General features: G+C 32.5%; 2 protein-coding genes across 4 annotated transcripts in view; one reads left to right on the top strand and one right to left on the bottom strand.

Moving 5' to 3' along the window:
- Window positions 1–4,065: 4,065 nt before the first annotated feature.
- LOC139490849 (uncharacterized) lies at window positions 4,066–5,250 on the top strand (the record flags this gene model as incomplete). Its single annotated transcript, XM_071277930.1, has 1 exon — window positions 4,066–5,250. A coding segment is annotated over one exon (831 nt), but the record flags the coding sequence as incomplete, so codon positions are not given.
- A 5,885-nt stretch (window positions 5,251–11,135) lies between these two features.
- Window positions 11,136–13,932, bottom strand: part of LOC139490835 (prostaglandin reductase 1-like) — a 38,804-nt gene continuing 36,007 nt past the window's right edge. For 2 of the 3 annotated variants that reach the window (XM_071277909.1, XM_071277918.1), the window contains exons 7-9: window positions 13,416–13,521; window positions 12,464–12,582; window positions 11,136–11,410 (exon numbers count right to left, since the gene is read on the bottom strand). In XM_071277909.1, coding sequence (XP_071134010.1) covers window positions 11,300–11,410; window positions 12,464–12,582; window positions 13,416–13,521 — 336 coding nt within the window. In that variant the 3' untranslated portion in view covers window positions 11,136–11,299. The remainder of the gene's footprint in view (window positions 11,411–12,463; window positions 12,583–13,415; window positions 13,522–13,932) is intronic. The other variant, XM_071277900.1, reaches the window with a different exon arrangement.

Here is a 13,932-nt window from a genome sequence, read left to right as displayed (position 1 = left end):
CAATATACCGACTTGCTTGGTCTATAACTTAACGGGTTTTGATTTATGTGTGTGTATGTATGTTTGGTTGATTGAAGATTGTTGGTGCTTAACACAACTTCCAAGTGGTGTCGGTCAGTTTCTTTTGTGTGGTTACACATAATATGCGCGTTCCGTTACCAATTGACGTTTCATTTGCCCTTATTCGGACCCGACCTATGATATCTATGTGAAACCATCCTTCTTTGCCGGGGTTTATTTCCTTTTTTTAATATACTGGACTGATGTTAAATAATTGCACATTGCGGCGAATAAATTGCGGATCATAAATTAAAAAAAAACTGCATGTTTTATTCTGTACGTGAATGTGTTCTATCTGTTTTCAAACATGCTCTATAATTGTAACAGTGCCTATCGTAGTTGGTCCAACTATTTTTTTGGGACAAAGGAAGATAACTCCAATGTTTAATCGTAGCAAAAAGACTTTACGAGTACGGTTGAGCAATCGTTCTGTAATAAGTAGTGTAATAGAAATTTACAGAGATTTTCAAATGTACATTATAACTCTTGTTCACCCATATTAAGACTGTGGGTTGGACTCGGATTACTTGTTTAGTGTGTAGTCCTTGTCTTTCCAATAGCTGTATTAATGAATTTTAAATTGCCGATTAGTTTCACATTGCATCTGTAGAAAAAAACTAAAACCATTGTTTAACAGGTATAAGTCTTAATTTAATACGAAAGTTGTTATACAGATGAAAGCATTACATGGGCTAAGTAAACTTTATTGACTAATATATATATTGTGGTGTGAAAATCTTCGTCGAAGATCATAATATTTCGGTCGGCAGCGCACACGCTAATTCTATAGCCTAATCGAATGCACAAATTCGAAACATAATCTTTGTGATAGCTGATGGTTTTGTCACCTAAATTTGGGTGAGATGGAGTTTGCACGTATATAAAAGATTGCACGTACAAAATACAAAAAAAAAAAAAAATACACGTCATTTGCCGAGTCCTAGTCACTTTAAAACAAATCTCAATTGATATGTTTTCTGCCTCACTAGGTCATCTTTGAAACTACTGTGTTCATATTTAAAAGATGATAGAAAGGAGATATCAGGCTAAAAACTACTTAATTTTGTTTTCTTTTTTCAATAAAGACATGAATTTTCCTTCCATTTTTTAATAAAAATTAAATAAAAACTAAATTATTTAAAACACAACATACAACATGTAATATATAACATAGTCCTACTGTTTTCATTTAAGAATTGAATGCTTCTTTTTGTAAATTTATTGGGGTGTAAAAGCGTTGACCGAAGTACATTTTGTATGAAGCGCTGAAGCGCTCATTCTAAAAATGGGCGCACGGTCAACGCTTTTACAACCCTATAAAGTTACAAAAAGAAGCATTCAATACTTATAATTACATTTATTAGCTAGGATCATAAAAGCACGATTTTTATCAAGTTTTTATTTAATTCACCTGTGCACTTTATGTTGGGACCTCGTGTCATCATGAATGATATATTTTATTGTGTGATGCAATTGATTACGGAATAACACGTGATGTGCAGTTAGTCAATCAGAATAACGTATTATAATGAAACATACATCTAATGTTATTATTGCTTAATGCTTTGCGAATTTTAGCAACTGGTTTAAACGTCTATATAGGAATGCTCAAAATCGGAAATTATAGCTTACCGATGTCTTAAATAAAGTCAACTCATTGTATAAATTATCCAGAAAGAATTGATACAACTAATTTCTTTTTTAATGTCACATATATCAACTGAAATTCATTGAAATGTATACATTGCCATTTGAAAAAATGTATTATACATAGACTTTCCCATTCTTGCGACTTACTTAGTTTGATAGCACACGATTTTTTCATATTTGTTGTTTGTAAAAAGCCGATTTTTGCCCTTCCTCAGATTCATCACCAATAGTTTACATAAGACTTTAAATAGTTTACATAATACTTATTATACTATAATACTTTAAAAGTTTACATAATATTTTAAAAACCGCTAATTCATTGACACATGCCTCATGTAATGTGATAATTACGGAAGCGTATATCGGTCATGGTAAATTAATAATTTTATTGTATTCATATCAATCATTAATAATTCAGATGTCTCTTCGCTGCTTATGCAACATGGCTTACAGTGTACAGTATAATTTAGTATTCATGATGCTGTGGTCTCTTAAAAATAGTTGAAAATAAATATTCAAGAATAATTAAAAACTAGCATTATACAATATTGTTCGTCTCTAACGATAAATATATATTTCAGCAAAGATTGGTGAAATTCGCAAAATGATGCCGTGTCAATCTATTGCCATGACATACATGTACAAACAATTCACAAACTGGAAATCAATCCCTTCGTTGAAATATGACCTTCGGGACTGATACACGAACATTGATAGCTTTATTTAAAATTGATACTATATTAAAAATTGATACATTAAGCGATACTTTTGATACTAGGTCATTGCATGTTATATTTATCATCGAAGGTTCACATCTAATGCATACTGATATGTGTAGCTAAAATTCTGTTAACATTTCAATGACCATCAATTCATTTCGAATATAAAACGGACGGGCGCACGAACAGATATCGACGATTTTCCAGCTTCGTTCAAGTTTTGAACAAACATTCAAACTAAATTGAAACACGTGTATAAACGTTGGTTTGTTGGCATCCACTTACTGTGGTGGCTGAATGCGTCCATTTCGCCTTCGGCACGCGGAATCGAGAAATCGGGAAATCGGGAAATCGAGACTGAATAGGGAAATCGGGAAATCGAGAAATCGTCGAGAAATCAAGAGGGCAAAAACGCGACAACACTTTCTTAATTTCGCTATTTCGCGTTTTCGCTTTCTCGATTTCCCAATTTCTGAAAGTCTCAATTTCTCTATTTCGCTTTCTCGATTTCTTGATTGCCCGATTTCCCAGATTTCGCGTTTGCAAAGTAAAAGGAGAAAATACGAAAAGGCCGGTGAAATGGCCGCATCCAGCTTCCATACATTACGGAATAATTAGAGATTCTAGCCTTTCAATTACAATTCATTTAAAAAAAATAAACTAACGGGTGCTATCATTGAACTTCTTGCTTTTTTTCAAGTCTTAACCAAATATTCAAAAAGAAATGAAACATCTGCATGTATAGACATTGAAATTTTGGCATCGCCTTATGGAATAATACTTATAATACTTCAATAAAGTCTGGCACCCGTCCTGTCGAAAGGATGCACTGATCCAGAAGCCCAGCCTTTCAAATATTAAACACCCGATCACATAATATTATCATTTACCCATTGTAAAACTGTGTGAAAATATTTTAAAATAAGCTATCTTTTAAACGGGACACAACAATCTGAATGGCTATACTAATTAACCTTGTAATAAGCTATAGTAATAGTAAAATACTTATCAGTTTAAATTGTTGGATTAAGATCAAAGTTTTTAATCCACAAGAAGTTGATTATCCCACACTATTTATCATGTAAATTAAAATTTAACTTCACAATTCTATTTGAATATCTTTAACTTATTTATTACAGTATAGCAACGACTGTTTATTAATGAATAAATAAAGTATGCTAATTCTTATTTCAGATTATCAGATTAAATCAAATACAATTAAATCGCCCCGTCGTTAATACAATTTGTTGACATATTTTGAAGAATTTATTGGCACTAATTAAATAACGGTAAACAAAAACGTGTGTTGCTTCTGGTAGGTAATATATGTGATAATGTGGTAATTTGGTATAATTACACCAATGCCGAGGAAACTACTGCCTGTGGTTGTATATCATTGTTTGGACGAAGGGATGTTACCATATAAAACTTTGTAATTCAGGATAAACATTATTTGAAAACTCAGTTCAAATCAAGTTACACCTATATTTAGTGCGAGCAGAATAAAAACAAATTTGGAATATACTAGATTCAACAATTATTGTACAATTTTAGAGTATGCTAAATTAGTCTCGTGCTAGTTTTTGTGCTATACCGGAAATCTACTGTGTGAAGCCTAACTTTGGATTAAGTGTAATTTTACTTATGGATATATAGACCTGAAATCATGGATACGAATTTAACTCCATTTAAAAGAAGATATGTGGACAATTGGAGAAAAGAAGTGAACAAGCATCTGCGAGCAGGTACAATGTGTATAACACTGACTGACACATCATTGCCAAATGTTGCACTGGACAATCAAATCAAAAACAAATTTGAAGTTTCTTCAAATGGAACAATCTCTCATGAAATGGCGACCCAAACGGTTAACAGTACAAAACAATCATCAAATATAAAGCGAGTCTCTTTTAAATATTCTAAAAATGCCGATCAGAATAAAGGAACAGAAAAAGTGCATGAAGGAAACCATTCAAACAGTGCTCGCAAGATTTCCCAGAAACCTTCATATCAGCGTCACGAAATAAATGCGTGTGAAGACATTGAAGAGGAACACACCCCATTAGTTATCATTGATCCGCAGTTAATGACCCCGATGAGGAACTATGAAATAAATTCTCAAGAGAGATCATCAAATAATCGCCCTAAGTCGATCGAAAGAAACATAAATAACCCATTCAAATTCACATCAGTCCAAAACTCGCGAGACATCATTCCCGAGAAGAAAAAGGAAGTGTGGTCTATCCGGTGCCAAGTCCAGTCACGTGACAGGAATAGTTTTGTCGTTTCTCGTTCAAATTTATTCAAATATAATGATATATCCAATCATAGTTTTCTGAACTTACCATCTCGTTTCCAAAATGACAAATACAATCAACAGCAGACTGCACCGAAGCCGGAAGTTTCGCTGAATCAACCCTCTCCGCGAAGAAATATTACTTCAATGTTTGCTGTACAAGCATGGTAACGCACGTAAATGTTCTGTTTTATTACTTCAATGTGTTATGTACACGAATGGTAACGTCAATGCTCTGTTTTGTTACTTCAGTGTTTGCTGTACACGATTGGAACGTGAACGATCTGTTTTTGGTACTTAAGTGTTTTCTTATACAAGCATGATGATGTGAAAGTTCTGTGAAAGTTCTGTAATAGTGCTGTACAAGTATGGTATGGTGAATATTCTGTAATTCCCATGAGTGATATTATATCTTGTGTCTAAAGTCTTAACTATATCCATTGACAAAGGACACTAATTCCTCATGACAAACACGCAACACATATATTTAATCTTGTAATGTGGTAAAAGATTCAAAATAAAATTGTATTCCGTGTAGATAGTTTTACTGTCATGCTACAAAAAAAAAGTATACGTGTAGATAGTTTTACTGTCATGCTACAAAAAAAGTATACGTGTAGATAGTTTTACTGTCATGCTACGAAAAAAAAGTATACGTGTAGATAGTTTTACTGTCATGCTACAAAAAAAAAGTATTTCTATGTATAGACCACGTTACAGTCTTACTACCGGACCTAGGAATACTAGTAAAATAATTGTAGAAACAATGCAGAACTATAAAAGATCAATTTAAAAACAAAACTGCGGTACAGTGGCACGTAATGTATATTTATGGAAAAATCTTTATCAGTTACTCTGAAGCCAAATAGAAAAGAGCTATTAAAACACCTTCAAATTTTAAATTTTAAAATGGAATTTAAAAATCACCAACGGGAATTTAGATCTCAGTTAAATATGTTATTACATAATTTAAAAACAGAATATTTAACTATCAAAATGTGTCATTAAGCTCTAGCTTACGGTCAGTCGTCTCTGTGTATATCACTAGGCAAATATACCTCAGTCCTGGCATGAAAAAAAGGATTTTGCTTTATTGAAAGGAGTAGGAAAGGTTTCCACTTGTTTGATGTAACCTTGGCCAATATTTTTAAGGTCTTACAATCTTTAGTTAAATTCATAAATTCACAGTATCACAGTCCAATTTACGCACCTTACGGTTTAATAAATATTTTGACTCCGTTCAAGTTAGAGCATCTACGAATGTCAGAGGTCGTAGAGCACAGCACTACAACTTTATACAGATTTTGGCAAATATTCAGTATTTATACACCAAATAACCCAAGCAAAAAAAAAACCTCTTTCTCATCTTATTATGCAAACCCTGTTATGATTGTTTGTCTTTTTGGTGGTGGTTTCATCTCTATCTACAATGTATGTCAGTCAATTTGGTGCAGGCATCTGTCTGTGGTGCGTTTTTCAAAGCATGTAACCAGTAGTCTTCCCAGCGATGTAAGGGCAGGTGGTCTTGTAAAATGTTCCTTTATGTTGTATTCTTGGCACGGTCTGGTTTTGGTATACCGTAAGCATGTAAAGTTTTTGTCTGCTACATGGAATTTACAGCTAAGGCGAAATGAGAACACACCTTTCAATCATGGTTTTTAACATACATATTTTGCATTTTGATGGACTGTTCGTCCCAGATAATAGCATCAGCCTAGTAGACAGTATTTATTGAAATATACTAGGAGTGCATAGCTCTGGTACTTTTGCCGGTCCTTTTCGAAGGTATCAACTCTTCAAAGTTACTATTAGTATTTGTTTTCAAATAGTTCGCCTCGGGCACCATTTAAGAGACATGCCGAAATGCCTTAACCTGGTGCAGTATATACAATTGGCTATTATGTATATAATCTGTACCAAAATTCTAGCAAAATCGATACAAACCGATGAAGAAAGACTTTATTTCAAACCAAAATGCCGATGATAGCACTTGAGATATATAAACAATAAAAACAATTTAAATGAAAGAACAACATCACAAGAGAAGGATGTTTTAGAGGGGAGGGGGGAAAGGGGCTTATTGAGCTGCATTGGTGATTAATCGGTAGACATTTTACAAGTCTCGATCCTTGTGTTGTCTTGATGTCTCCTTCCCTTGTGTCATTTTAACTCTCTTTGGATGTTGTCTGTGGACATATTCCCCAATATGTAAATTGATTTCCACTTAACAAACATAGATGTTATCTATAAACATAAATGCTCAACAGATATGTTTTTCATTATGTCACTAAAACTTTATACTCTGAGCATTTTCATTTTCGATAGATCTTCTTAATTCTCTAGTATATGAATGAATGCATGTCAGATAAATTCGACCTAATTTTGCCAGAAAGGAGAACATAAAATTGCTTTATCATTATGACGGTCAAAGTTTTAGTTTTACAACTATTAATAGTCGTTATCTATCTAAATAAATGGGTTTGTTAAGGAATGATTTAGTGGATATTTTGGCCGACTTTCGGTTATCAATTTTTATCAACTACAAAATAGATATCTTTCAGTTTTAAACTTTTTACCGTGTATAGAAATAATCTGATAATTTCAGTAGCATGCTGTCAATTGATATTGAAGGTAAAAATTAATAAAGTTTTTTTTTTTTTTTTTTTTATTATATATTCATTTTTCGGATAAGATGATCTAACTTAATTTCAGTTATACTATGTATATTCAATTACTCCAGCTAACCAAAGAAAGAGAATGAAAAAAAATATATAACTGATTTGATAAAAAAAAAAAAAAATCGATACATGCCATATGTGACTTTGTCGCGTTCGGTGCACTTTTTTTTTTTTATCACAAGGGACAGTGATGGACAAAGCATTGAAAACCATGATATAATTATCTTCCTCTGCTTCACTCATCGCTTCAACAACGAATGACAGAGATAGTTGTACATAGGACATGAAACAGGAACCCAATGATACAACAAAATTAGAAAGAAATATAATGGTCGTCAACAAAGATAAGGTTTGACGTGTCTATACACACTGCAAGTGTTGATCCGGGATTTTGAAAAAGGGGTCCTGGCAAACCAACGTTTGGAATGATAATTGTAAAAAGCTATGCAATTAAAATATACAATTTATGAAATCCATACTTGGACCTGGCCCCCTGAGTCCTCCCCTAAAGCCGTCTCTGCCATATGTGCAGGTCAAAAGGTAATTATATAAACGTTTTCCGTTTGTTTTATGAACGTGCAAGAATATTCTCGTTATGACATTCAACATATGGATTTTCATTACTGTTAGCCATTGAACAGTCAGTCTGTGTAACTTGAATAGCTTTTTCCGACGAAGTCGATATAGTTTCGGTTTGTGCTCTTTGAACTTAAGGACGCTTAACTATGGCAACAGAATACGCATGCTCGAAAATCCTTTCTGTGATTGGACAAAATGCTGTCATGGTGGGTGATTTGGTCGTGTTTGAAAAAACGTCTCGTTAATTATATCGTGATGGAAAGCAAGTGAAAAACTATTATTATTTGAACTAGATCTTACAAAGATTTATATTTATACAAGTTTGTCTCAACTAAATTTAGTGAAATGTGTATACAATGCTTACATGTATTACCGGTACCTCTAAACTCGGTTTAAGTTCAATTTTTAGCAGCTTCACTTTTACAGTTCTTGATTTATGTACCTTTATAATGTTATATGCTAGCGGAGGCATCATCACCATGACTGTATGACATTTACACTTTAATACTTTATGATGTATTGAAATGAGTAGTTGAATAATTACTGTTGCAAACTCCATTAAAAATTTGATTTGAGATCATTTTTATACAACCGCAAAAATTGAAAACTTTTTGGTTGTACATTGGTATCACGTTGGCATCATCGTCTTCATCCAAAGACATTCGGTTTTCGCACTCTAACTTCAGTAAAAGTAAAATAGAAATATATGAAATTTAGAAACAAGATAACTTAAGTATTAGTAAACAGAAATCTACGATATTTTAACATAAGGTCTATGGCCACATAAGGAGGGTTGGGATAGATTTTGGTAATTTTAGTTCCAACAGTGTAGGATTTAGGGGTCAAAAACAGGCCCCAAATAAGCATTTTTCTTGGTTTTTGAACAATAACTTTAGTATAAGTTAATAGAAATCTATAAAGGTTTATGACCACAAAAGGAAGGTTTGGATTAATTTTGGAGTTTTGGTCCCAAGGAATAAGGGGCCAAAATTAAACTTTGTTTGATTTCATCAAAAAAATGAATTACGGTATTGTGCTTCTTTGATGTGCCAAATCTAACCATGTCCAAATTCTTAATTTTAGGTCCTGTTTTCTAATTGGTCTACATTAAAGTCCAAAGGGTCCAAAATTAAAATAAGCTTGATTTTAATAAAAATTGAATTCTTGGGGTTCTTTGATATGGTGAGTCTGAACATGTACTTAGATTTTTGATTATGGGCCCAGTTTTCAAGTTGGTCCAAATCGGGGTCAAAAATTATTATACTAAGTATTGTGCAATAGCAAGAAATTTTCAATTGCGCAGTATTCTGCAATGCGCAGTATTGTTCAATAGCAAGAAATGTTCAATTGCACAGTATTGCACACTAGCAAGAAATCTCCAATTGCACAGTATTGTGCAATAGCAAGATATTTAATTGCACAGTATTGCACAATAGCAAGAAATATCTAATTGCACAATATTGCGTAATAGCAAGAAATTTTCAATTGCACAGTATTGCCAATAGCCAGAAATATTCAATTGCACAGGATTGTCCCGTTTTCAAATTGGTCTACATTAAAATCCAAAGGGTCAAAAATTGAACTTTGTTTCATTTCAACAAAAATTGAATTCTTAGGATTCAAACGCATTGATCTCAGCAATTTCTTCACTGTCGTTCCCTCAATAACTGCATTAAACAGTTTCTAATCATTATTCATTCAAAACCATTTTAGTATACCAATGTCTCACACACAACATATTATAGTATACTGTTGTCTATCAGTCCATCATCCACACTTCAGACAATAACTAGAAAACACTTCCCCCTACTCTCAAGAAACTTTGTTGAAATGTTTATATCTATTGACATTAGCTCCACATCGATTTTATAAATTTTAGAATTTTCATTTCCATGTTATGAAGAGAGATTTTATCCTTAAAAAAGAGAGAATTTTCCAATTTTGAACAATAACACAAAAATGCATCCATCACCTTTAATTAAACTTTGGTGAATTGTTTACACTATTGACCTAAGGTCCCTTTTGATTGTAATAAATTTCAGATTATACATTTCTGTGTTATGAATTTTTATATATGCTAAAAAAAAGAAGGGATTTTATAGTTTTTGGACACCTATAATTGCAGGAGTTTCTGGCTACATTGAAAACCCATTGGAGGCCTTCAGCTGTTGTCTACTCTATGGTTGGGTTGTTGTCACTTTGACACTTTCCTCATTTCCCATCTCAATTATTCACATAAACACTTCCACATCATTTTATAAAACTTGGGTGAATTGTCTATGTCTGTTTGTTGACTTCAGCTGCATTCCAAAATTTAAAACAAGATTAACAACTACAGGTCCCCAAATAGCCTTCAACAATGACAAAAGCTCATACAGCACAGTCAGCTATAAAAGACCTTAAAATGACAAATATAAAACAAATGAAATGAGAAAACAAATAGACTAATAATTGTACAAAATAAAATAGTTCAACCTTTAAGCAAGCTTAAAAGGAATCAAGACATATCATGCGCTTACAGTGCAGCTATTTATTAACAAACACTCAAACAACTAATTCACAGAGAGGGGTGGAAGTTGAAGCCTCCTTTTTTTATCAGTCAATGCATTTGAATGAAGACATGTACACATCAACTCAATTTGTTAATACACATTTCCAGTCTAGCTTTCAATACATATGTAACGACCTTTAACCCCACTGACAATTTGCGTCTGTGTCCATACTTGTATTTATATTAAAATAATTGTTTCTCCAATAGCTCTTTGCATCCGTGACAGCTGTTTATTCGGGACAATAATATAATTTTTAATGTAAACTTTGTTGTACGAACGTACATGACTTTTAGAACGTACCTACGCATGTCACGGAGATTTCCGCGGGGTTTTGGTGAATGTAAACAGAAAGATACGAGGACCGAGAATACTGAACACAAACAGAACAAACGTTATTTAAATGGTATCTTTGTGCTTCTGAAGGTTATCGAAATGATAGTTTTAAACATATACTCAAATTTAAATACGTCGGATATCTTTTTGTACTCAGAGAAAACAGAACGATTTGTAACATATCGAACATGCATATGCAAAGCAACATGTAATGTCACTAACGGTTGCTGAGATTTTTAATAGTATGTTAATTAAAAAAAAGATGTGATTGCATTGACACGTGTCCTTTATTTGGTTCAGTACATATTGAATCTAAAGGACTGAAACAAGAAATATACATTCTAATTATCTTTAAGAAATCGGCGAATTCAACACTGTTAAAATGTAATACATTATGCGTTCCAATAACTTTTAAGTCTTTACATCTACACTTCAGCATTTGACAATGGCCTTGCCAGTATTTGATCCTTTGAAAAGTCCTCTGAATGCTGTATACATATTCTCAAATCCCTCTGTTACAGTTTCTTTGTATGTTATTTTTCCCTGAAACAAATAAAAAGTTATGTATTACACGATCACATGTTGGTCTCGAAAATACCGTTTGAAGTGTAATGCAAGTGATTTGCATAACAGAAAAATCGAATCTGTTTGCCTCATTTCAAGGTGCCAGGCTATCAGTTTTAACAAGAAGTATGCATGACTGGACTAATGCAAGCTGTTAAATATATCTTATCTTCTTCGTGTGATTGTTTTTTTGCTTGGTGATAATGACAACTTTAGTAATCTTCGTATTTCATATCAATTTGAAAAGAATTTGCTTCTGTAAAAAATCGATTGAAGGTTTATTAGTTTTTGCTTGTTTGTTAGTTTCAAATTCACAAAATCTGTTCTTTATTCTTTATTTGTCGATTCATATCATTTTCTCTGTTCTTTCTTTAGTTTGTCCATTATTCTTTTTCTTTATATTTTACTGTGACACCATCTTAAATCTCTATTTTTTATGTTTCAACACCCAATTTTTAATCTCTATTATTAAATATTTTATCACCCAAATAATCTCTTTTTGTTATATTTATCTACACATGTTTATGTATTCTTTATAAACTAACATTCCAAATAATCTGTTTTGCCTACTTTTCTCGATTTGTTTTTGTCCATTAATATTCTCTAATCTGAAAACCGCAGTCAAACCTTGAACGATTTCCATATCGAGGTCATTAATCTTTTGTAGACTTTGCAGATTATCTATATGTTGTTTGCATTTCATTTGCATTCATCTTTTTGTGCACTACTACAACCTCAGCACATCCATGCATTTTAAAGTTACTTGAAATTAGAAATAGCAAACCATATATATATATATTTGGGCTTAAAATTGTAAGCCTGTTAGGGTGTTTTTTTTATTTTTATGGACTGTCTTTTTTAAAGTTTGACGAATTTGGCTATACTGATTATGTTATTCTTTGTTTGGTGCCGCTTACATGGCTCATGTTGCTGCGTAAAGGCGCATCACAGTCACTGGCTTTCAAATGTTAAGGTTGGGGATACCTCATGAAGGTAAAGCTTTTAGGACGAACTTTTCTTCTACTTATTTACCTCTCTGATCCATTGTGACATTTGTTTCTCTCCTTCTGCCCATCTAGGATACCATCTCGTGACAATAAACCCTTGAACTAGGAGCTGCTTAAACAATATCATCGGAAATGGCAGTTCGGCTATGGATACAAAATTTAAACATAAATGTCATCGTATTCTATGTCGCAAAATCTGTCTTTACATTCCATATAAGTTCTTGAAAGTGTCGAATACTGTATGATTGTACGTATTATATGTTTATTGCACATAATTATTTTTTCGAAAACTTTTTTCTCAGTTAAGAATTTAAGTGAATGAAAATGTGAAGTTGTATTGATGCCATATTGGAAAATGTCAGAATTTCGATACATTGAATGAATTTCATTCGTCTTTTCGTGGTATTTTATAGCTTACTATGCGGTATTGGTTTTTACTCATGGTTGAAGTCCTACGGGGACATATAGTTAATAAATTCTACGTGATTTAGTTTCTGATGCCATGGAGAGTTGTCTCCTTAGCAATCATACCATATCTTCTATCCATATATTGAGATAATTTAGAATTAAGTAAAGATTTTTACAGCAGTTAGTTCGGACGTTTTTTCTAAATAATCATTCTTTGTGTGTACAGATATTATTGTGGGAATGTGTGTGTATAATCCGTTCAAGACATTTCAAACATGCATGCTTAGTGTAAATGGAAAACATTAATAATAACAATATATGCCATTATAGATAATCTTGCATGCACGCCGTGTGGTATGTAATATGATACCCTTACCATGTATCCAAACTCTATATAAAAAAGGTCAATATTTTTTTTCCAAAAGCTTGACAAGAAAAAGACTGCTAAATGTAGGCATGTTGTCTGTTGGGTTAAGTGATCTAATCTAAATGGAAATCAGGTTTGCTTAGCCTTAGACGTATATTATATCGAGTGTATTCGTAGATTTACATACTCGTGGTTATGTTACCTTTTAATTTATCAGTAGCGTTGTACTGCGATATTTGTCCACAAATTGACATCCGACCAAAAAGTTTCATATTTTTAAGAACACTTAATGTAAATTCTCCTCCGACCTTAAAAAAAAGGTAAAAAAAAGAATTATGCATTGTGTATTCTTTTCACGACCAAAACCTCATCTCTGCAACTCATACATGATCATGAGCTCACATAAATGAGATATTATTGTTCATATGCTAGTACACACATATACTTTATTTTGTTATTCGATCTATAAATCACTATAATATCTAGTGAATATTGGGATCTTCTATCTTCTACATAAATATTACTTTGACCAGGTTCGAAAGTAACATGTTTTTTTAAAGTCTCATGACTACATTTAAAAGAAATTAGAAAGTATTTTCTAGATACTAACTAAAAAGTTACTTTGTGTAGGAATGTTTGGATGTTTGGTATCTTTAACGGTAGTATAGGTTTCCACGTTTTTTAAAATTCATACAAAATTAATTCACGTATTTTCCCGA

This window comes from Mytilus edulis, chromosome 1 (genome assembly GCF_963676685.1).
Source record: "Mytilus edulis chromosome 1, xbMytEdul2.2, whole genome shotgun sequence".
Lineage (NCBI taxonomy): Eukaryota > Metazoa > Mollusca > Bivalvia > Mytilida > Mytilidae > Mytilus > Mytilus edulis.
This window is presented reverse-complemented; position numbering and strand designations above follow the sequence as displayed.